Here is a 25,337-nt window from a genome sequence, read left to right on the forward strand (position 1 = left end):
ACCTTCACCCTTGACAGATTAGAGTAAAGGCACAAATGGGCGAGCCAAAACGTGACTTTGAGGAGCAGATAGGAATGTCTGAGTACACACGGACTCTTCAGTCTGGTAGAGAGACTGTGGAGGTGACATATGATAGAAATATGCAAAATTGTGGGGTAGCACAGGGAAGATTGATAGCCATTGCTTTTTTTTTCACCATTTCTTCCAAAATAAAAATGAAGGAGCATGCAATGTAACTGAAGTCTAAGAACAAAAGGGTTGTTTTTTTTCCCCATGAGGAACACCTGAGGACACCCTTTGGATTAAAATTTATGTGTGTTGAAGGAGTGGCTGGAGAAGTTTGTAGAGGAGAGATCTTTTGAATGTTGTTAAATATACAGAAACTGCAGGATAAACCTGAGCTGCAAATAGTGGGAGACCATGGGACTGTTGAGGGGGAATATTTTACATGCTGATATACTTTAGCACTGATATTGATGGCTGAACTTGCAGATGAAAGCAGTGACTGGTACCAAAGTGACTCTTTATCCTGTTTCTCAGTAAGGGTCAGTTACTCGGGGGATAACATATTCGGAATAAACGTTTGAATAGCTTAAACAAAAAAGCTCAGAGGCAAAGATATTCAAAAATGAAGTGTCTGATGGTTTTGTTTTCATGTTGTCTTCTCAGGAAACTCATGATCACGTTCCTTTGGCTATTCCTGTCACTAGAGAACAGATGAATCACTATCGAGCTGCAGCTGAAACTGCTCAAAGTGAACTTGCAGCACTTGCAGTGAAATACGATTGTGCCCAGTCAGAGGTACATTTAATAATACTTCCAAATCCGTCTCCAGACTTGAGGATTCTCTACACTTACTTTCTGCAGAGAACAGAAAGCTTGCAGGAAGTTCAAAACTTCTTGCTTTTGATACAGAACTTTTGTTTCTCATAACTTTCTTATTTTTAGAATTTCTGAGTGATTTTTACTCTGGGTGCTCGTGTCTAAGAACTGATTATGAGTTTATATTTGAAAGATTAAAAGTAGTCTACCTTTTTGTCATCATCTAAATGCAATCTTCTAAAATTAAACCTTAAAGTTAATATTTCTAAATTGTGGTTGCACAAAAGTTCTGAGAGATGTCCTCCTGTTGTTGCTGGTAAGACATAGCTGCCCCTCCTCACCCATTTCTCCACTTTAAGTTGCAGGTTCCCAGATTTGCTTGGCTTTTGTCACCAGTGAAGCTGTATTTGAATGCTGAGGTTGATTGTAACTAGAGAGGCTAAAGAACGCATATGTATTATTTTCTGCTGTTCCTGCTGTGCAGATGGTACTTCTCAGGAGAGAGGATTTATAAGAGGACAATTTTTGGAGTTTCTGTATTTTCACATGTAATTTTTTTTTTTTTTTTTTTTAAATGTATGACCAACTAATGTTGATTTGATCCCATTTAGCAATGAGGGCAGTGGTCAGTTTTGAAATGGAGTTGAATTTGCCTTTAGGAGACATGAAGTGCTTACATTTATTTACATACATAGACTTAGGTATATATACTAAGTATTCGTAGGTACATAAAGTTTGATATAAACTTGTGAACATTCATCCAACTAGTTTAAACATCTGTACATGTTACAAATGTATATTTCGTAGAATCATAGAATTATTTAGGTTGGAAAAGACCTTTAAGATCATCTAGTCCAGCCACTGACTAGCTGTACCAAGTCCACTATCTGCTAAGATAGGCTGTATCTACAAGACTTTTAAGCATGTCCAGGGATGGTGATTGAACCACTTCCCTGGGCAGCTCTATTGCACATAGTAAAATGCTTTGTGATATACTTGCGTAGCACATGAACGTTAAAAAAGGCTCTATCAATGAAGTAATTTCTTTAATTGTGGACAGCTGAATATGAGAAACTGCGAGAACACACAATATTATAGGAGAATGAATTTTTAATACTAGCCAGAACTACAGGGATAAGTGTCCATTGGCTGAGCTTGAATTTCACTGGTGGATCCTGAAGTTACCGCAGAGTTCCCCTACATTTAATGGCTATACAGGATCAGTACTTTAAATTTCAATTTTAAAAAGCCATAGAGAATCTTGTGTTCTCATAGAAAGAATTTATTACTGGAAATGTTGAATGGCTTTATTGCCAGCATGACTGACTGATTTATAGATGCTTTCAGCACTGTGCTTGCAAAAGTGAAAGAATAGTCCAGAAAGCAGCTGTTCGTGCTCTTGTTAATAAAGACCTTCATGACCCAGCTGAGGTCAGAGCCTTGTTCTGCTGAGTTCTTTGTAAAACTCATGATATGGGATTATTCTTGCTTTTTCTGCTATTGGAACTGACCACAAAGACAATGGACAGAGGAAAAAATATCACATTTTGCAGATGGAGAGTTGAACCACAGAGACATTTTAAGGTTATGAACACTTTAAGCTACCATAGCTTGGTCCATCTGCCAAGCAAAGCAATCCTATTGTTCCTTCAGATGCTCATTTCCTTCCCCACACTGCCCCATCCCTTGTGCTGGCACAGATGTCTGTGTAGTTTCACCATGCACCATTTTGTTGGGGAACTGAAGCAACTGAAAAATAAAGCCTTTCCTTCTGGGCTGTCTTTTAGCCACATCAGTTTCCCAATCTTCTTTTACCTTGTAGCCATGAGTGTGGAAATGAAGCTCATGAGCCTGGGAAGAGGCAGAGCTGCTTTTCTAAAAATCAGTGATTCTTTATTTCTGCTTCAAAGTGCTGTTAACTCAGTGCTTGCAGGTGAAGCATAAGCTTATCAGAGACTATGCTGCTGCTGCAAGAGTGATCTTCCTACCTGACTCCTCAGTGTACCCTTTTCTTTGTGACATAGCCAGATCTTCTTTCTCCTCTGCAGAAAGTGATTTATTTTCTCTCAGCTGTATTAGCCAACTTGTTGTTGGAGTCAGACAAATACCAGACGGGTGAGAGGGAGAGGACAGGCATGCATGGCTGAGAACAGGAGAAGCAGGACCTCTCTTTTCCAAGGCAGTTGCTGTTCAGTCAGCTCATGGGCCTGGAATTTCTCTGAGTATCTTGGGTTTGGCCACACTGGAAACCTCTGGCTGAGCATCGATTTCCTGATGTCCCAAATTTCAGCTTACTGTCTTAAATATTTATTGGCTTAAAATGTTTGCTACAGGTTAAAAGCCCTAGCACCTGTCATAAAGAGGGATTAATGTGGCTTAATTATTTGTCTGTTAATTTAATGTCATAGGACATAAATGCTTTGGATTGCATCTTGCTGCTTATAGTTGGAATTGTGAGGGAAGCTGAAACATACCCTATAACACTTCTTCTGACAAAAAAAATCCAGCTTAAATTACTCGTTCCTTTTAACAAAATACACTGAAATTTTGTGTCCCTGGTGTGTCTGCCTCATGCTCAGTCTTTTAGAGAAGCTTGTAGCAGAAATATTTCAATGGAAAATGGTATTTTTAACTAAAAGAGAGGTCAAAGTAAAGAAAAACAACTCTGTGAACTGTTGGGAAGATCTAGCATCATCTCTGGAACAGGTCCTTGACATTTAGCAGTGATGTTCCTCCTCCCACCCTTCCTTAAAAGGCTCTATTGCTGTTCCTGTGTACATCCAGCTATATTTGGATTATCAGACCAAAAAAAATAACTGTATAAGATGAGAAGTTGCTTACAGCACAACTCTCCAGAAGTTTCTTTGTCTCTGAATATGGTGCAAATCATAAAAAAAAAGTCTCTGCCCTTATACAATAGGACACTTTGCCGTTACAACTCCCTGCATTATAGATTATTTGTGGAATTGTGCACCAAAACTGGGAGAAGGAAGGGCGTCGACAAAAAAGGGAATATTGGTGTTAATAACTGTATTGTAGTGCAAATGCATAAGGGAGGTGAGTTAAGGTTGCGTAGCAGAACTTCAGGTGGACTTTTCCCTAAATTCTGAATTTTTTAAAAAAGATTAAAGATTATCTTCCTTTAAGAGTTTATCTTGAAAAGTTTTAATGTAATAGACAACAGCAGCATTTGTTTTCACAGACCTCTTCAATTGCTATTTATATAAAAATAAAGTTGCATCTCTCCACTCAATCTTGTAGTGATAGAAGACTGTGAGTCTTTTGTTCCAAAATGTGTTTCTGTCACATTACTAAACTTGTAGTGCAGTCACATGTTACAGCCTAAGCAAAATTATTCTTCCTTTTTAAATGAATTTTCTCCTTTTCTATCTATAGCTTCTTAAACTCAGGTCCAAAATGGTCTCTAAAGAAGCCTCTTTTCAAGAACTGAAGGCTGACGCTGAAAGCTACAAGGAAAACAATGCCAGACAGATGTCTCGCCTCTTGTCTTTGCAAACCCGAGTTGAGGAGATGGAAGAAGAGGCGTGTTTGCTCACCACTTCTAAAAACCAGGCTGAGCTGACAGCTCGGGCAGCATTCAGTGAAAACAGGGAGCTGAAGGAGGAGCTTCATAAGCAAAATGCCAAACTTAAGTAAGACGTGAGATGAGAAACAATTTTTGGGATATTAGAATGGTGCCATTGTCAATGCAGAAAATATGTTGATGGACAGACTTTATGGCAGATCTGAATTCTCTTACAATACCTTGCACAACTGTGGTACCTGTGCAACAACAACAACAGTGTGTGGAAGATATTGAAAACAGAATTTTGATTTGAGTACTTGACATACTGCATGGGCCATGCAGTGCTGAGTGACTGTGTGGCTGCACCACTCTAGTCTCTTTTCCCATCTTCTGTGTCACAGCTGGAACCAGAAGAGTGTCAAGTGAATTTCTTCCTTACTGTAAAGCTGTCTTTTAGGAGCAGTGTAATAAAGAAGTTCCTAGTTAGTAGCATCCTGAAAGGAGCATGTTAATGTTTGGTTAATGTTGGTTCAGGTTTCAGTAATAACTTTCTCTTTTATCTGACTTTTCTTCTATTTTCTTATGGATGTTGCTGTGTGGGATTTTTTTTTTCTTTTTTTTTGACATGCATACTGATTGCATAAACCTTTTAATAGAAGATATTATCCTTTACTACTCAGAGCACTGATCTGTCAGTTCTGCATAACTGCTATTATTTCAGGTCTATGGGATAGAGACTGATACCAATGCTGATCACAAATAAAATTGGTTGTGAAAATATTCTGAACTTGAAGATTCCAGAATCAGTGTTAGTCATATTGCATTACCTTATAGATTTTTAATGGATTTTTTTCTACCATTATAAGGCTAATGTCCGTGTCTCTCTTAATATTATCTCCTTAAGAGCAAGGTGAGTGTTTACCAGATGTCTGTATTTCGCAAATCAGTATTTTGCACAGCTCTTCCAGGCTTTGTACATTAGAAGTGGGCAATTAAGTTATTTTAAAATCTAGAGAAATCCATTGCAGTGCACTTGTCTATTACCAGCTTATTTGTCAAAATCCCTGCCTGGCGGGTGCTGATGTTGATCAAAGATTTTAGATATGATCCCAGCATAAGTGAGGAGATAGTTAAGCTAAGAAGTGTATTATGCATCCTAGCAACATGGAAGACATCCCAGTCTCTGACATAAAGGTTATTAAAGTTCTGTAAAATGCTACTTCTGGGGGAAAAAAAAATAAAAGAAAAAAGAAAAGGAAGAAAATTCTCCTATCCTGCTTGCTGAACTCACTGAGAGAAAACTGCCAAAATACCATGTATCATATTAGCCTGTTGTTACAGTGATGTGATCAGTTTCATGTGGCATAGATCTGGGCTGCCCTTCTGCCCAGTGTGGTCCTGGCTCCTCGGTTTTGCCCATGACACTTATTTCAGCACTTCTGTTTGTTTTGCATACTGATTGGAACCAGGGAACTGCTCTAAGAGAGAAGTAAGCAAAATAAAAAGCTTAATTTCCAGCTCTGCCAATCCCAGATTCAGTTCATTGTGCACCTGGAGTGTACCATTAGAGTGCTGGCAAAGGGGGAGGAACAAAGGGAGGGGGAGTCTGCTGTTTTGGAAGAAAAAACCATGTTGGTTTGGTTACAAATCTACAGTGTATGCTTTCAAAGCTTTTTCTCATCCTTGGCTAATTGTTACATGTGCCACTTCATACTGGTCAATGTGTTGACTTAATGAGATTTACTTGCTCAGTCTGGCCATCTTATTAATATATGGCACATGTCTAGTCCTAATTAGGTATTCAAGAAAGATTTTCACTGGAAACCTCTAATAAAAGGGAAGAACAATCCAGTAGGCATGAAATGCACATTTACATTCTATAGCTAGGGATATATTAAAAAAATGTTTAATGAATTCTGTGATTGGTTTCCAAGATGTACACCTCTCCTATTGAAAACGTTGCTTTTCTACTCAACAGGTCTATTGCCAAGGTATTTTTATAGCCTGAACTGTGAAAAGCTTTTTTTTTTTTTTTTTCCTCCCTCCTTTTTCCTTTGCTTCTCTTTGCTCATTAGTTCTGAAGAGCTGGCAAAACTGTGAAAGAGCTGCGTTCTACTTTTTTTTGTACCTGATTGCCTATTTTGTAGGTGCTCACACCTTTATGGCACTACTGAAGGTAATTAGGTTACTCGTAGAGTTGTCAAGGACGTACTTTGTATTTCAGATTGTTTATTTTTAGAAGCAGTAATGATTCTGTGTGCCTTGATTTTTCAGAGCCACAGAAAAGTTTGCAGGATTGAGGGTTGATCCCATACTGTGATCTAACATACAGATCTGCCTGTATGGCATGTCTGGAGCCCCTCAGACCTTTTAACTTCTGACATATTCCTGCTCAGGACAGCAGTGATATCTTACAGCTTAATTTTGCCCAGGCTATAGAGGAGAGGAAGGTGCCCAGATGTGAGGAGGCTGCGAGGCACTTGTTTTCTGAGGGCCAGTGCCTGCTGCAGAAGGCAGAGCTCTTTTGGCTCATGGTTTGTGCTGTGCAGTAGTACAGGGAACTTTCCTTGTTTTGTCCAGAGCAGTAATTAATTACTTTTTTTTGTGAGTTACTGTTTTCCATTCCTCTCTGTTGTTCTTTCACTCTCTTCCACTTTGCAGCATTGACAACTGTGCTGACTTCCCTCCTAAGGCAACATCTTAATTTTTTTTCTTGGATCATCTTTTTTGCTTAGTGATTTATAACTATTTAACATACTGTGTTCACACCCACTGGGCATTTCCTGTAGGAGTCTCATACAGCTTTTTGATTATGGAGTGATGCACTGTTGCCTGTTTGGCAATCTAGAGAGGAAGAAATTGAAAATGGAGAAGAATGAATTCAGAAATGACTGGCAAGCCCACCTTGAAAACTGAGAATAGCGCTATGCTCTGATAAGCAAATGAGTTTCAGTAAAATATTTGCTCTAGACAGCTGTTTGGTAATATCTCAATCTTGTTTTATACTAAGTTCTTCACCATGAGAGTGGTGAGACCCTGGAATGGGTTGCCCAGGGAGGGGGTTGAGGCCCCATCCCTGGGGGTCTCTAAGGCCAGGCTGGATGAGGCTCTGGGCAGCCTGGTCTAGTGGGAGGTGTCCCTGCTCATGGCAGAGGGGTTGGAACTGGGTGATCCTTGTGGTCCCTTCCAACCCTGACAGATTCTGATCTGTTTTAGCAGAGGACTTTAGAGCCCTAATGGCTCAATGGTTGGACTTGATGATCTTAGAGGTCCCTTCCAACCTAAAGGATTCTATGATTCTATGAATTTGCTTTAGAAAGCACCTCGTTTCTCAGCTGGAAGCTCCATAGTTTTGTCTCTTGCACTGTACCATTGAGTACCTCTCCCATGTGCGTTATCTGAGATGTATTAGAGTTGATATTTGGATGACACTAATGGTCATTTTGAGATCTGTTTGTTTGCCTCTTTTTGTTAATCTGTTTCTTTGTAGTTTTCAGAAGTGATGCTTAGCATGGCAGCCTCATGGGCACGATTTGAATCTATACGTTTGCTACCTATGCAGACTGTGGCAATGCGTCTTTGCTGGACTTGCTTTGCCCCCGGCAGCGGGAGGGATGTAACCACAGTTATCCCACTGCGTTAAGCTGACTGCTCTGTAGTTTGGCTGTTCACTCTTATAGAGCATTTACAAACTGCTGTTGAGGCTGATAACAGGTGTTTCATGTGGGACATACGTCCACATGATAGGCATATTTTGGGAGTGATGAAATTGATGACAAAAAGCTGCCTTTTCATCATACTTTTGTGGCGGTCCCTTGATATTTTCTTTTTTAACTGATCCTTTTCATGGGCAGTGTTATGCTGCAGAAGACTGTATGTACAGGAAAGTAGTGTCTCCCATCTGTGTTTGCTTCTGCGAGTAAACTTTCCTTTGCAGGTACTCTGGATGTCCTACACTTCTATTGGTGCAGAGGGGCTTCTCTTTCCCTAGAGTCTGTTGATCAGCACTGTCAGCTTTGTTAGAGAGGGGATGTGAAGTGCTTCAAGCATATTTTTACTATTTGACCATTCTCCTCCCTGTTATTTCCCTAAGTTTTTGCTCGCAGTCTCCATTTCTAATATCTTGAGGGCACTGTTTATTAATGTCACCTGGTTCTTGCATTTTATTGAAATCTTGTGCTGAGAATGAGATTGGGGTGGTGGAAGATTCTTTGAAGTGCTAATCAAAAGCAAAGGTGAAGAAATGTTTGTGCATAAGGCTACAACAAAAGTTGTATGTATTAGTATATAGAGAATTGTATGTAATTTTAAAAATTTATTTTGTGGTATGCAGAAGCTAGCAATAATCTTGGGATAATGTATTTTATCTAGAATTTTGTTTCAGAGAACACTGATCCTGATGTGTGTATTTTTTTTCTGTCTGATAAGTAAATATTTGAAAGAGTATGAAGAAAGCATGACTCAAGCTTCTGAAATGAGCAGAAAATATGAAGAGCTCCTTACACAGCTTTCTGGGTCCTTGCAGACAGACATCAGAGGAGAAGAGAAACCACAGGAACATTTAATGTCAAAGGTGATTCTGTGTAGGCGAGGGTTTCTGAATAGAGATTTGATAGAAGAATATTTGGTTATCAAAGAAATAAAGCAAGTGAAGAAGACAGGAATCTTTGTGTTAAATAATGATTTGCAGACAGTGCTATCATTTAAGAGAGATTTTTTTTTTTTTCTGTGCTGGGCTGATTTTCAAAAGTGCTGGAGACTGATAGACGTCAGTGAGCTCAGTTTGCTCTTATCTGCATAAATATTTTATCAGCTTATAATTCCCAAGTACAGCCCTGATTAGATACTTGGTTGAAAGCTTTCCTGAAAACATTAACACTGGGAGTCACTAGGTGACATGTAAACTGTACTACTGGATCTCAACACTTATCTCTAGCCAACATATCATTAAATAGTAACACCTGAAATGGCATACCCTAAAGCAACCTTAACTGTGCCCTGTAAGAAAATGCTGGAAATAATTGTGTGATGTTTCTGAGAATTAACCATAAAACTTTATTATTTCTCTTCAGAATACTTCTTCAGTTTCAAAAACTAAGCTTCCATTTAGGAAAAGAAAATTGTTTGTATACTCTTTTAACCTTTATCGGTGCCGCTGAAGGCAATTTATTCTAATTTTATGCATTTTTCTCATACTCTGTCTAGTCTTTGCTATCCCTATTTTTCTTCACTTGGGAGCGCATTAGGTATTTTGGGAAATTCTGTTTCATTATACTCATGTTGCTGTAAGAGTCCTGGCTATAAGGAACACCTAATAAGTTAAGTTTATCTAGGTATGTATCACAGTGATTTCTTAAAGAACTTGTTCTTGTAATATTACAAGAATGTGGAAATTGTAATAGATAATTTAACAAAACTTGGCTAGTTGTCATTAGAGATAAAGATGCTTGTATTAAGCTGTAACTCTTACATGCTTTAAGCTAAGGAAATAACTGGAGTTTAAAAAGAAAAGTATATGTTGACATCTTGTTTTAACAGTGTAGTAATAAATCTAGTTGGGAAATCTAATTTGTGCTGAAAACTCTGTGTGTTAGGAAAATATAGCAATTCACTTTTCTATTTGGGGTCATGCACATGTATTTAGCTTCTTTTTAATGTTATGATTTTATTTAAGACAGTAGAAGTCAGGGTACGTTTTTTACCTTATGCTCTATTTTAAGTGCTCACATTCATCTATTCCTCTTCTTGGAAACAGTGTAATGTACCAAAACAGCACTAGAATTCTCCTGGAAACGACTCAATTTTCCAAGGTGTAAGCTGCTCAGAACAGCAGCCCACCAGGTGTTGCTTATGAAAGAGCTGTTACTAACTCAAGTCTCCCCAGTGCCTAAAAAGTTTCAAGCACAAAATGGAGCTTTCAGTTTCTTGTCCCAAACGAGAGGCATAAATCTTAACAAGCCAAACTGAAATGTTCTGTTTTTCACATGAAGTCAGCTACATGATCTGTTTTCCTTTTCTGACCTGCTTCATGTTGAGTGCAGACATGGCAGCAACAGTAGCTCTCCACCTGTCAGATAGATTATAGAGACACTGTGGGAGTAAATCTGGACCACATTACACTAAGGTGCATATTTCTGATGGGAACGAGGTTTTCATCTTAATTGTCTTTCTACTCTTTTTAGAAAGCAATAGTAGAGTGCAATTATGAATCTGGCCTCCAGATTCTGGCCTCCAGGGGGCCCCAGAAAAGCCATGTCTTTGTTGGGATGAGGTGTACTAGGATGAATATATGTCAGTGTTAAGTGCTTTAAAAAAGTTATTAATATTTGAATTATTTCTTTAGATCTCTGAAATATGTAATGAAAACCTGACACTAAAAGATCAGGTTGCTGCTCTTCAAGAAGCTATCAATGTCCATGAGATGGAGTCCAAAGCTAGCAGAGAAACTATCATGAGGCTTGTTTCAGAAGTGGCCAAGGAGCAGAAAAAAGCATCAGGATACTATCAAGACATGGAAAAACTTAGTAAGGTACATAATTACAGGAAGTGTGTGTTTGTCTAATTTTCAAATGTTTTATTGAAATTTCAAATTAATTTTCAATAAGAGTTATATGAGGAAAAACTACATCTGAAAAAATTCCAGTGATTTAGGTCATTCTTAAAAAGGACATTTTTCTAATGTTATTATCAACTTTTTGAAAGCTTCAGAGTATATGGAACTTAAATAATAACTTTGTGTAAAACAGATCTGATTTAGATTTAATGTCTTCCAACGATTCTTGCAAATTTATATTTTTGCTTCATTTTTATTGTTGTAGCCTTTGCTGTGCTTGCACAAACATGTAAATAAACAGATTTTTATAGATTTAATGAATATATCTGAGTGACAAGCATGGAACAATGAAAAAATACTCTTTGAAATAATGTATGTGATATTGCAAGTTTTCTGAGGATTCTTCTACAGAATTTCTTTTGCAGTTCTAATGAGAAATTCAAAGCAATTGATATGACACTATTATTTCTCTTTCTCTTGAGGAACTGGTAGTAAAGTGTCTTGGCTTGCAGGCACCCTAGGTTATCTTGTATTTCATAACTGTAAATACTCATTTAAATCATGCCCCCAAAATAGGGGAGGCAGTAGGGTGGCTCTTGCAGGATAGCGTTGTTCTGCTATGGGGAATCCACAGAGGAAATCTGTGCAGCAGGGATGATACTGAAATAAGAAATATAATTTAAGTTGTAAGTCAAATATTCACCAACTTCATCTAGGTATGATTTGGAAAGGAAAAGGATGTGATTTCAGGATTTAATTGCTCCAGGAAAGCTCAACAATTAAGAGTTTGTGTACATTGCAAAGGATGGATGAATAAAGTGAACATCTTTTGCACTTATCACTTTGTAATTTGAACCATAACTGTGGAAAGGGAGCAGTTTGCTAAAACCCTAATGAAAATTTCCCACAGGCACTAGAGCAGCGTGGTTAAACCTGGTGGCCAGAACTCAAGAAAGTAAGAGAAAAATCTTAGACTGCTGAATACTTAGCTGAGTTGTGTATGACTGCATTTGTAGAAATTTTTTAACATAAAGGCAACCTTGTGCAAGTGAGTTTTCAAATGTAGTATAACATTTTCCTCACCTCCCTGGGATTACTTTTTTTCCTGAATGGAAGATCACCACCATACACTTTAAAGGATATAGTGTTCTGATTTTGTTGTAGGCAAAATACGTAGGAGATGACAAATAGCTGGCAGTGTGCTCTGGAGAAGAAAGAATTTCTTGTGGAGAGGATAAATATTAAGTACCACAAGAGTCATAAATTTTGCTTACTGTTGAAAATACTTCTTACCAAGCTGTATAAAATTTTCTCAAATGGGACCGAGAGAGAATCTGCAGCAAAATCTTGAACAGGTCCTTTTTGAGAACTTCTTCTTTTTGTACTTCACTTCAAATGCAGGTGTGTGAATAAGAGTGTAGCTTTCTCACTAAGCCAAAATTAGGAGATGTTTTAAAACAAGATGAGGGCTTCATTTGTGACTTGTTTTGCAAGTTTGCTTTGACTGCCAAAAAATTTCCAAAGCTGAGCTAGTTTTTATGAAAATTATTTTCCTGTCACTGTGCATACACCAAATACATAATTTGTGTAATCCATTTTACATAACTGTCTTGCTAAATTATTAGTACTGTCTTTCAGATGAAGCATATGCCATCAGGGCTTTCCTAGAGTCTGCAGATTCCTCCACTGCTTTTTCAGTTTAGCCACTTAAATTTGCAGATACTGAGTAAATCTGTTGAGGACATTTTGTGTTCACAAAAACACATTAAGAAATTCAGTATTGAAAAAGTAAGTTAAAAAAACAAACAAAAGAGCTTTAAATCTACATATTTAAAGAAGTCATATGGCATCCTCTGCTCCCCTGATGGGTGTCTTGTTAGGTTACAGGAAGGGCATCAGTGACCTTAAGTCTGTTTGACTTTGCCATGTGCTTTGCACAGTTTAAGCACACGAACAGAGTTGCACGTGTTGTGACCTGTTCCTCTGTGAAGGTGGGAAGCAGAAATCCACACAGTTCCTGTGCCAGGAGACACACACACAGGGTGGTGTGTTTCATGGACTGGTTTCTGTGCTTTATTGACCGGATCTGCCTGTAGCAGAATTTACCCAGCACAGACTGTGTATGAGTGCCTCTTGCTTGTGTTTGCCTGAAGCTCCCAGGGCCAAACATATTGGTCATCTTCTCTACTGCAGACTAAGGTGGTGGCCTGTTTCTCCTAGTTTTCTCCCTAAAATCTTCCTAAGTGTATAGAGGCCATCACACTTTTCTATCAGCCTTCTCCTGCAAGCCTCAGCCACCGCACTGTTCCCTGCCACCTCTCCAAATCATTGCAAGTTTTTCTTTTCAGGTAGTTCTTCACTCCTCCTCCCTGGGTTTTCTATGAACTCCTTCTCTTGACCAGGTGCCTTTCTTAATGTCCCAGGAGGAGGCAGCTATCTAGTGATCAGTTAAACAGATTGTAGATTTTGAAATTCTTGGTGAAGAAAATGAAAAGCAGTTGGTTACATTTTAAGGTTAAAAATGTGAGAGTGACTCAGAATGTTCTTTAGTATATTTCATATTTGAGTATTTGTTGCAGTTAGCTAGTTTTCATTTGAGGAGCACTAGCAATCCAATGATAATTTTATCTGTTCCCCTCAGCCTCACTGCATCACAACAGTAAACAGCAGAAACTAATACAGCCTCAAAACTAATATAAGTAGCAAAAGCAAGCCACCAAGCTGTTTGTTTGCATTTCTTTTCTTTTAGAATTCTGAACTTCTCACATTTCTGACCAAATATGACAAGAGCTTCATCCCAAAATTCTTTAAATATTGTTCATACCTTTATTCTGGCAATGTTGGATACTAAATTTGCATTTGGTGGAAAATAACTTTTCAACACTGCCCAGATTCCCACACTGAGAATCAGAATACCTGTTCTTTCTTTCTGTCTGTCCAGATAGTGATTATTGATTATGATAATCATAATTACAGAATAATAACATTCTTTAAGAATGCCTGTAGGTTCTTAAAAAGATGTCTTACTTGCACTAACCAAGTTTCTTTCTAATGTTTAATAAATTCCTACATGGTACTTATTTAAGTTATAAAAGAAGATGCATGTATTCTTCCACATGAATTTGCCTTTCCTGCAGCATTGCCACTGATGAACCACAAGAACTAGTAAACTGGTTTGTTCTGTTTCAAATCTTCACTGATTCAACCTGGACGTATTTGTGATTCCCTCTGAAGTGTTGATTTAAATATCAGTTTTGATCCATGTCATGTCTTTAAAGAATAAATTTGAAAATATAATCTAGCAATTCTGATTAATACAAGTATGTCTGCACGTAACGCTGATGCAAAATTAACCAAGAAAATACTCTTCATTATTCAATATGGACTTACATTAAATTATGTTGTTAATGAACAAAATTTATCTCAGTAGCATCTAATAAGTAGAAAAATATTAAAATTAATTGATTGTTATGAAAACATAATTAAAATAGAAACTTATTTTTTAAGAATATTGATTAAACTTGAGAAACATGCCTACATTTTGAATATACCCAAATAATTTGATTGTAGGAGACACAACCAAATGACTTTAGGTTTTTCTTGTCCCAATAGATAAAGTAGTGAGTCTGTCAGCTAGAACCTGATATTTTGTTGTTGTTTATAAGATGTCATTAAGAAAATACATACTAGGGCCAGGTTTCAGCATACATCACAAATATTTCTAGGTTGAATCATCAGAGAAGATGGGAGAGATGACAGCAAGTTAGTTTACAGTCCTAGTGTTATAACAGTGATAACTTGGAGACACAGCTGGTACAAGAATTCATCTGAAAGATACCTGTAGCCTCTTACACCTTATTATTACTGTTAATGTAATGTGGAGATTTTTGTATAAGTATGTGTAATTGACTTGGTATATTGAGACCCTGGTGCTGACTGAGGTGCCAGTATTTAAGCTCTGAGTAGCTTGATCTAGTTGGAGATGTCCCTGCTTATGGCAGGGGGGTTGGACTAGGTGACCTTTGGAGGTCCCTTCCAGCCCAGACATTCTGTGATTATTAGAATCATAGAATAATTTAGGTTAGAAATGACCTGTAAGGCCATGGAGTCTAACCACAAACTGAACACTACCAGTGGTGACTCCACCACTTCCCTGGGCAGGCTGTTCCAATGCTTGACAACCCTTTTGGTGAAGAAATTTTTTCCTAATATTCGGTCTAAATCTCCCCTGGCACAACTTGAGGCCATTTCCTCTTGTCCATGCTTGTTACTTGGGAGAAGAGACCTATGCACACTGCTGGCTTGTGTTTGGCTGACTGTTGACCAATACTTCCAGGTCCTTTTCCACCAGTTTTCAGTCACTCTTCTTCAAGCCTGTAGTGCTGCATGGGATTGTTGTGACAGAGGACGTAAGATCTGACCTTGTTGAACTTCATACAGTTGACCTTGGCCCATTGATTCAACCTGCCCAGATCCGTCTGAAGAGCCTCCCTACCCTCAAGCAGATCAACACTCCCATGCAACTTGGTGTTGTCTGCAAACTTACTGAGTGTGCTTTCCATCCCCTTGTCCATATCATTGGTAAAGGTATTAAGGAGAACAGGCCCCAGTACTGAGCCATAGGGAACACCACTTGTGACCGGTTGCCAACTGGATTTACTTCCATTCACCACCACTCTTTGGGACCAACCATCCAGCCAGCTTTTTCTCCATCAAAGCATATGCCTGTCCAAGTAATAAACAGCCAGTTTTTCCAGGAGAATGCTGTGGGAAACCATGTCAAAAGCTTTACTAAAATCTAGGCAGACAACATCCACAGCCTTTCCCTCATCCACTAAGTGAGTCACCTTGTCATAGAAGGAGGTCAGGTTAGTCAGGTAGGACCTACCTTTCATGAGCCCATGCTCCCTGGGCCTGATGGCCTGGTTGTCCTGTATGTGCTGTGTAATGGCACTCAGGGTCATCTGCTCCATAACCAGGGGAGGTTATGGACAGGCCCGTAGTTCCTCAGATCCTTCTTCCCCACCTGTTACAGGCCGAATGCATTTTCTGCGAACACAGCTGACCTGATACTGAACACATGATTTCCCAAGAGAGAGCCCTTGACAGCGTCTTTTGCAATGCTCTGGCTACTCTTACATCTTCTCTAGTCTAGTGCAGGTAGGGTGCCAGCAGGTGAGCATGAGTAAACTACATCCCAGCCTCAGTGGGTAGCCAGACTGCAGCACCGTGCCATAGAAGCCCTTTTACCCCAATCCCTGATAGCTGACAAAATTTTGGTGCAGCTTTCTATGTCCACAGGTTAGCACAGTCATGGTAGATTTGCTGTATCTCTGGTGTCTAACACAGGTGCCATTGACATGGACTGCCCTGAGTAAATGCACCTAGTGTCTAATTCTGTTTTCTTTGAACATCAGTTGCCATAATTATTCTTGTTTTCAGAATTTGTGGTATGTCAGTGTTGGCTAGCTTTTTGACCTTACAAGCTGCATACTTAAACCTTCATGTAATTCAGAGCCATGGGACATGAGCCATAAATGTTGAGGAGCCAAAGAGAAAACAGGAGCTGTTGCAGTTCCATCCTTTCAGACTTTTGTGGTGGAAATTGTTTTATCTGCCTGTACTGACCACATAGGCTCTTAGGGGTTTGCTTCCAGTTGAGATACCACCTTTACATGCCATAGTCCCTAAATTTCTGGATACTGTCCAATGCTTAGGCTGACTTTGCTGAAGATAGCCAGTGTAAGTACTCTCCATTCAAGAGAGTTTTTCAAGGAGGATTGTTCAGAATTTTAGTTTTTTGAGTTTTATGGTTTTTCATTCTGTAAATAGCCTGGGTTGTTTTTATGTGTGTGGTTTTTTTTTTTTTTGTTGTTGTTTTTTTTATATTTGAGCATCAAGAGGCTTACGGTTCTCTATTTTATACCTTGATCTCTTGATTCAGCTGTGTGGAGTTGCAGATGTTCATAATTAGAAACAAGATTGCAATTAGGTATGCTCCCTGGTATTGGCAAACTACTTTTGCACTGCCTTTCTGAAAGGAAAAAAATACACACTACTGAAAACTGTAATTTCAATAAACCACTCTTTACTCTTTGCTGTAATTACCATAGTGTAATTTTGAGGACAGGTGGGAATTTTCTATTAATAGCACTTTTTAGAATAAAAAAGAAAACGGCAAGGAAACATGCCAACATTTGTTTCCAGGAGAGTTCTACAATAACTTTAGAAAGGGGTAGTAACAAAGAATTTCCCAAATGACAGGGTTTGTTTTGGTTTGTTTTAACTTATGTGTTTGCATGTTGCCTTTTTGAAGCTACTTAAAAAAAAATTAGTGTTTTTAGTATTGTATTTTTCTATTTTATTTCTAAGGGTGCCTCATAAAATCCCATTTTTTGTCCATCCTCACTTCTGATCTCCATGAATACTCCCAGTATTCAATTACTGCTTAATTGGCATGTATTCCATTAATATAAATGACTTACTATGCAACAACAAGCAAGCATAGACCTTAAGATATCCCCAAGTGGTCACCATATTCACAACCATTCCAGGAACAACTCTTTAACTCCAATGTACACAGTCTTAGTTCATATGAAACTACTTACTGAGTCTCTACTAAACAACTGAAACTTCCAGAGAAATTCAATCACTCTCGATAAATATGCCATCTTCTGGTGTAATTTTGTGTCCTGTGTGAAGTAATATTCTTTCCCATTTGTTCCTTTCAATCAGGTAATACCCTCAGGAATGAAGACTTAGTCTTTGCTATACTCTTAGCTGGTTTCACTGAAAATTTTATTCTTGCATATGAATATATAAGGACTATTAATATTGGTATTGTGGGAAAAGGAATGAGTTTCACAAGCTGACTGAATGAGAGGTGTTTTTTTTTAATTTTTTTTTTTTAAGGTTTATTTTTCTTTAGTTTTTCTATTATCATTTGTTTTTGTGTTATGGCTCAGCATAAACAGTTCTCGTCTGTCTGCTCTAACCTGTTGGGTCAATGCTTTGTATACTAATGTTGTAGATATATAGGTACTGGCTATTTTTATTTCTTTCCAAATTGAGTTCTTAATTCATCAGAATGTAAAGGGAAACTAACTTCTAAAAGCTCCAGGCTTAGAAAGAAAGGAATATGGGTGTCAGGGCCTGAATGAAAATGGGGACAAAATGCCAAAGATCTGAAGATGTTCCTGAGCAGTAAGTCCTATGGGCTATTTACCAGGTAGCCTTATCTTACAGTACCCTGTCTCCCTACTGAAGCAGACATTGACTTTGAGTGTATTACTTTTGAAATGCAAGGGACTGACTTCTTAAAAAAAAAAAAGAGTTACAAGTATACTAGATAGAACCACTATCCCATTAGTCCTCCCCCAGTCATGCTTCTGTGCACCAACAGCCCAGCTGAGCAGCAGATGAGGATAGTTGTAGGCTCCCTAGAAGGACACGTAGCTTTTCACTGACTTTCTTCTATTCCTCAGCAAATTTGACCTCAAGGTAATAGGGATTTTGCTTTCTTTGGAAGATGTCATAGCTCAGAACAATTCCCTTTCTGAAATTTATTTTTTAGAGCTTCACAATCTAGGGATTTCTTCTTTGAGATGAAATCGGTATTTGAGCATTTGAACCTTCTTTTATGCTGTCTTAATGTCATAATCTTTTTTAAAAATTATTTTTAGTTGGCACATCACTCCCCATTTCTTTTTATAAATAGCCTCAGGAATTTTTGTCACAGTCAGGTAAGCTGATCTTGAGGATCACCCCTAATTCTGCTCTTAACGCTGTATTCTGAATGCATTTGCATTCATTTGGTCAGCCCTGAATTGGTCAGGCAGTTGGTCTAGATGATCATTATAGGTCCCTTGCAACTGAAATATTCTATGCTGTGCCGTGCCGTGCTATGCTATGCTTTCCCCTTGAAGTTGTAGTACTTTGGCTTTATTTCTGTTGCATGTTGCTCACCATTTGTTTTCTAAGTCATATTATCTGAATGAAAAAATAAAATAGCAATAGTTTTACAATAAAAAAAATGGGATCTTTTTATCTGCTGACTTTATTCATGCATTACTTCTTGCAGGCCACTGGGAGAGGTTAGTCTATAGTGAGATTACAGCAGGCTTTCATCCGTTTCAGTAGAAGTTCTCCTATGAAGCCCTGATGTTGAGCCCATAGAGAAACCCACATTCCTCATATCTGCAGTACCTGCTTCTGAGCGATTCCCTGCTTTGTGTGTGGAGGGGAGGGGTTATAACAAATTTCAAAAGCCTGCTTTATGCTTTCATCTATTTTAGGATCTTGACAGTGCTGTAACAGGGAGACAGAGTTTGGAGGTGGAGATCAGAAGCCTCCAAGATAAACTGACTGCCAACCAGAAAGCTTTGGATGCCTCAAAGTGGGAACTGCACAATCTGAAGAAATCTTCCAGTGAGATGGATGGAAGCTTGAAGAACAGCAGAGAAGAGGCCAGGACTGCTCAAAGCTCTTTAGTGGCTTTTAAAGAGAAAATTGCTGCCCTGCTCAGTGGTGGGTCTGCAATAGTTAAACCTTCGGAGAAGGCCATTTTGGAGAGGATCCAAGAAATAAATTGCAAAGAGGAGAGTAAAGAAATAGTAAGTCAGCAGCTACTGCAATCACCCAGTGTGTATATATATATTCTCTTTGGATCCTTTTTCATTTTATTCATCTGTTAGGGTATTGGTTCCTTCTGCTTAGGTTTTGAAGTTACAGAAATGTTTTAATTTTGTTGTCTGTTGATCTGAGAAACTAGGTAAAAAGCATCTATGTTACATTAAGTAGGAAGAGGTCAGAAATGTAATGAATAATAAATACTGATAAGAAGAAAAGACATGGAATGCTCTTCCATTTAAGACATTGAAATTGTGATATAGTGGAAAATGAATAGGTATGGTTTTGCTGCTACAAAGTGACTTCAGGGGCTGACTTGTTTCTCAAAGCAGACATAGTTGATGAGTTTTCCCAGGTGACTTCTTTCCCTGCAATCCTCAAAACATAGATTGAAAAAGAGAAAAGTATTTTTACACTTGCAGTTAAACATCATTGAAACTGTAACTGTTCACCATCCAAGAAAGAGGCAATAGGAAGGCAGCTGGGTATTCTAATGCTCTGGCTTGAGGTGTTTTGGCTGGTGGTGTTTGCAAAGATGTGTTTGCATGTGGAGGTAAAGAAGGGACAGTTCAAGAGGAAGGTGAGCCAGAATACAGTCTGACCAATGCCAGTATCCTGACACTGCACTTACATGCAATTTAGTCACACACTAAATCAAAAGCTGTTTTCACTGAGCCATTGCAAAACAACTTCCGTGTCCTTGCCAGAATTTAAGATTCTAGTGTCTCCTGCTGATACAACAGTTTTTTATGTTAGCAATTTTCTTTGGTATTCTTTTTCACATTGGAAATAGAAAATATCCCTGTGCATTTGATTAAATATTTTGTTTAAAATGTACAGAACTACTCCCATGTACTCTAATTTGAGAGTTGGTATGCTAAACATCAATGAAAACAAGCTTTGTGAAAATTGTTAACATATGAAAGTGATCCACTAAAGCTGAAGTGTTGCAGCAACTTTATAATGTAGAATCTCTTTACAGGTTTGCTAAATATCATGGAATGTTGTTTCCATAAGCAAAATGTTTTCAAACTGAAATCTAGTGAGAATTTTATGTGCATGTATGTTTGTACTATTTGGTGTTTTGGCATACAGTACACTCTGTTGAGATGTTGATTATTTTGAGAGCTGCTGAGAAAGGGAAGTTTTAGTTGACTGACAGCTGTTGAGTAAAAAGGTTCTGCTCCTGGCAACACTTTCAGGTGACCTGCTGCTTTTGGAAGATCCAGTTGCAGCTAAGTCTGTTTGTGTACTGCATTCAGCAGCTGCTAGTCTATTTGTAGATATACTACTGTACATGCATAGTGCATGCTACTTATTCTAGTCCTTATTGTTCCTGATTTTATTCCTAAATATTAGCATTACATGCTCAGTTCCCCAGTTATCATCCTGCAGACTGGTATTGGGGAGGATTTGCCCTTCATCTTTATTTTGTTGCAGATACAAACTGCTTGAGAGGCATGTGGCTGGTTCTCTGAGTAACCATGTTGGCTTGAGAGGTTGTGTTCTGTTAGAGAACTACTGTAAAGTATACAGTAATCAGCTGTTCTTTTTCTAAACAGCTGTGATTATTCTTATTTTAGATGTTCAGATAAACAGGTGTTTTTCCGTAGAAGTGTTAAAAGTAATTTATTCAGTTGTTATGCTCTAACCTCTCTCTCTCCTCTCTCTTTCTCTCTTTCTTTCTCTCCCCCTGTAAGATCTGTTGACTTTTACAATGGTGAATATCTTCCTTTAATTTTATTTTTCTTTGGTAGGGCTGGGGGGCACTGTCCAAGGATGGAGACAGATTTGGTTTTCAGTATTACTGCTATCAAAATTAAAATATGTGCTAAAAGGAAGCCTTTATTACTAAGATAGAGCAGGTATCAACTCCAATCTGTCTCTTCGTAAATCTGTGCTTTAGAACTAAGATTCTGGTCTTACAGTTGCCAGCTTTTATTGGTTTATTTTTATAGAGGAGCTATGTCAGGTATGTCTAGCATAGCATTCTGCCTTTGCTAGCACATACAGGAATTGCCTTCTACACTTTTAGAACATGTCCCTACAAATGCTAGTCCTTTTTTTGGACAAAAAAGGCACTTTTTTGTAGCTCAGTTTCCTGAACCATAAATATTAGCTTTAAATTTAATATTGCTTTGTGAATTTTGTCTCCGCAGTTGAATGAGAAGTTCTGTGGATTATTGTATTTTCTAAATACGTTAAGTGATGAAGCTTTAATGTTTTACTGCTATGACTCATTTGGAAAAAATTATTTGCAGAGCCCCAAAGTGAACTATGTTGCTAAAGCAGTGCTGGCATCCCTTCTCAGATGTTTCTTCATTAAGATTAAGGGCTTCTAAATAACTAAACTCAAATGCCAACATTATGCACTTGCAAATCTGTTTCTAATAGAATATAGAATTTGTCTTTGAAAAGTTCTTTTATGGTGAACTGCTTTTTTTTCTGGAAATCAGAATTAAAGAAGGGTTTTTCTAAGCTTCCTTTTGTTAGGAATACATGTGTTGGTATATATGTATCGATAATATTCTTATTGCATTTCTGGGTGAAATTCTTTCAGGATTTGGATAACATCAGTGTTAGGATATGTATGTTTCACTATCAGTTAATCAAGGAAAAGGTTAATTGTCTTCAGATGGGATTTCTTATAGACCTTTCAGTAAACTGTCCAGCCTGAAGTAAAAGACCCACGAAAGTGAGTAATTAAAATTCTCAGCAAGGTAAGTTAACCTGTATTGTTGTCCCTGCCCAAGCTAGTTTGTTTCAAAATAGCTCCATTTGACAGCAGTCCAGCAGCAATGCTGGGACAGCTAGGGGTATGAGTCCAGCAGCTGGGTGCCTTGCTTCTGGAAATTAAAAATGTGCTAATGAATCTGTTAGTGTATAACAGGAGGAGTATTACCATTTTACCATTAGGTCTTTCCTTGCCCTAAGTAAAGACCGTTTCATTTCTGTCAGGATGTTACTGCGAGCAACTTGCCTTTGCAAACTAGGTTAGTGGGATCAGGAAAAGACAACAAAAGAATCTAGGAGAAAGAAGATGCTCCCTGCTTTTAGTGTTTTGATGCCTTCTCTGAACAGGTTTTGGTTTTTAATTTTTAAATCATGATTGCAGCTCCTCTGAGAGTTTTGGGTATAGGATCGTATGTACTAGATGAAGTGGCAAAATGTCTGTCTTTGCATCCAGGCCTGATCAGCTATGTATGGCTTATCTCTGCACATGCACCTGTCAAACAGAGCTGTGAAAAGTTTAAATTTTAAAAGACCTGTGAGAAAATTATTCACTGCAACTACTATAGTCATATTTTCTGTGAAACCTGAAATGCTCTTGAAGAATTTATCCTAATTATGATGGTTTTGATATCTATGCACCTGACTTAGTCATAGTCTGTATACTAACTCTTAGTGTGAACACTGGCAAAAATTGTAATTTCATTTGGAAAAAGTCGTTGTATTCTCTGAAAATGTCCAGTGAGATGTATTCTACTGCAGGATTAAGCACCTGCCTTGAATCAGTGTCCTAATGATTTTTTCAGCAGTTATAGTAAAATGTACATAATCTGAATATGTTTGGACAGCTCTTTTTTATTTGTTATTTTTTAACTATTATTTGTTATTTGTAACATACCACCTAGAATTCAAGGCAAGCAAATGTTTACAGATTATATAGAGCTCAGCCCTGGTTTATGAGGTGTCTGCATTCAGGCCCTTTCTGTTTGGCAAGCTTTGTTGCGGATCTGTTGCAGCAAATTAAATTCATATGGCCAAAACTGTTTCTCTTGACTACATACAGCTCATCTGACTGTAGATTATCTCAATTTTATCAGTTTTGCTTTTTTTTTTTTTTTTAATTGCATATTGATATGCTGGGTCTTAAATGCAAAAATTGATTAGGCTTTACTATGTAAATTAAAATCTCCTGATGTGAGCATTAAAATCTCCTGTTCTTGTTTATAAATAATTTTCATGGTAATGCCATAAGTACATATTTAGTTCCAGGGGTTTATCATCTTTATCCTTCTAAACAAAAGAATTGAGTGGAAAATCATTTGGGAAATTAAGTTAAACATTGATAAAAGCAGAGGAATATGTGCACTGACTTAGGGCTAACTAAGAAAATCCCAACAAACTAGACTGTGAGAAATTATTTGGAAAACAAGTTGAGAAGAAAATGGAAACCATAATTATACTACTGTATAAATCCATGGCTGCTGCATTCTGAGTAGCATACACAATTACGATAATTTAATTCAAAAAAAGGGCCTTCAAAAATTACCAGGAAGGGCCATGAGGGTGTCTAGAGTCTTCCATGCAAGGAAAACCTCAACAGACAAGAACTTTTCTGCTTGAGATGGTGAGTGCACTGCAGTGAAGCAAAACAGGAGTTGTGAGTGCCATGGTAAGAGATGTGGCAGCTCTGATGCTTTTCAGCTGGTAGAGATCTTTAAAAACACTTGTACTGGGTGCCCATGTGTGGATGCATATATGGGTACATACAAACCAGTGGAAGTTTAAGAAGGCATCTTACCAAATCAGAACAGCATAACTTATTGTCAAGATAATACAAAGAAGATGAGTATATTTAATTGTTGTGTTGGAAAAGAGGAAAAACAATTGTCACTATGAAGTGAAGGACCTTGTAACTTCATCCTACACATTCCTTTTTTTCAGTCATCCTAATTGCACTCTGTGCCTGTCTCTGTGACTTTTAGGCTGTTGAGGGAAATGCCCTGCTGGGTGGACAGCTGTAGCCTGCTTTCTGTTCCACTGTGCTGTGGGGCTGGGCCAGTCCTTGCACATGCCCTTCTCTTAGCACAAGCAAAAAGAAAAAAACCAACAGCTTAGCAAGGGAGAAAAATATTCAGGAAGATTTTCCTGAGGGTTATTTTGTTGCAGCAAGGATTAACTCTGCTGTCCCCAAGGTAGGAGCTGCCTCTGGAGATGAGTATTTGTAACTTCTTGTAACACAAGAAATAAAAGGTCTTAATTTGAAGTTGTTTGGTAGCCACATGAAAACAAAAGGCAGGAAGTGTCTTTTTGCAGACTGGCTTATCAAGCTGCACAAGTCATTGGCATGGGAAATTGTGGAGGTCAGGACCAAAAATGCAGCTTTTGTAAGTTCACTGGATACAGGCATAGGTGGGTAATAAGGGTGCAACTCTATTTTGGGAAATTCCTAAATTGTTGATTGTCTGTAAGCCAAGCAGGAAGGTTACTCCAGGATGCTCTGGAAAATACATTGACAGCTTGGTGTGTGTGTTTGTTTTTCTCACCTTCTGTGGTGTGATTTCTCACCTTCACATGTCTGTGGATGTTTGAAGCCTGCAAAATCCCCATGTAACTGGGCTGCACCCAGAGCCCCTCTGCAGCCCAACAAAGGGGCTTTGGGTTCTCAGGTAACAGCCTGTCTCCCTGTGCAGGAATTACTGAAAGCTCTTTTTTTTTTTTTCTTGCTGAGTGATATGTGGTACAGAAGAGCATAAAATGTGTCTGTGGGTTCTTGGATTTTTATTATTGTTTAGTGTTTTCTACCACTGTATGAGCAGCAGTGATTTCTCAGTTTTTTTTTTTTTGGTGGGTTGGGTGCAAACTGATATTTCTATTTAATTGCAGTCTGTTAGAAATCTTTCTGTGCCTTTAAAATGAACAGGAATTTTGTGTGCTTATTATTCATTTTATTAACAGGGGGCAAGCAGATGCTTGAAATGAAGAGACTGTTTGGAGATGAGTGTGTGAACACTGAGTTACAAATGTAATATAATTATGTAACCAAATAATTATATGGCATTATGAAAAGGAGAGAGGGAA

The 25,337-nt window shown here is 38.1% G+C and overlaps 1 protein-coding gene across 1 annotated transcript in view; it reads left to right on the top strand.

The window, feature by feature from the left end:
• The first annotated feature begins 654 nt into the window (after positions 1 to 654).
• CCDC170 (coiled-coil domain containing 170) overlaps positions 655 to 25,337 on the top strand; it is a 34,270-nt gene continuing 9,587 nt past the window's right edge. Inside the window, exons 1-5 of the mRNA XM_008943838.1 lie at positions 655 to 801; positions 4,219 to 4,475; positions 8,777 to 8,921; positions 10,692 to 10,877; positions 19,196 to 19,513. Of these exons, the coding sequence (XP_008942086.1) occupies positions 655 to 801; positions 4,219 to 4,475; positions 8,777 to 8,921; positions 10,692 to 10,877; positions 19,196 to 19,513 (1,053 nt within the window). The remainder of the gene's footprint in view (positions 802 to 4,218; positions 4,476 to 8,776; positions 8,922 to 10,691; positions 10,878 to 19,195; positions 19,514 to 25,337) is intronic.

Source organism: Merops nubicus, unplaced genomic scaffold (assembly GCF_000691845.1).
Source record: "Merops nubicus isolate BGI_N331 unplaced genomic scaffold, ASM69184v1 scaffold9897, whole genome shotgun sequence".
Taxonomy (NCBI): domain Eukaryota; kingdom Metazoa; phylum Chordata; class Aves; order Coraciiformes; family Meropidae; genus Merops; species Merops nubicus.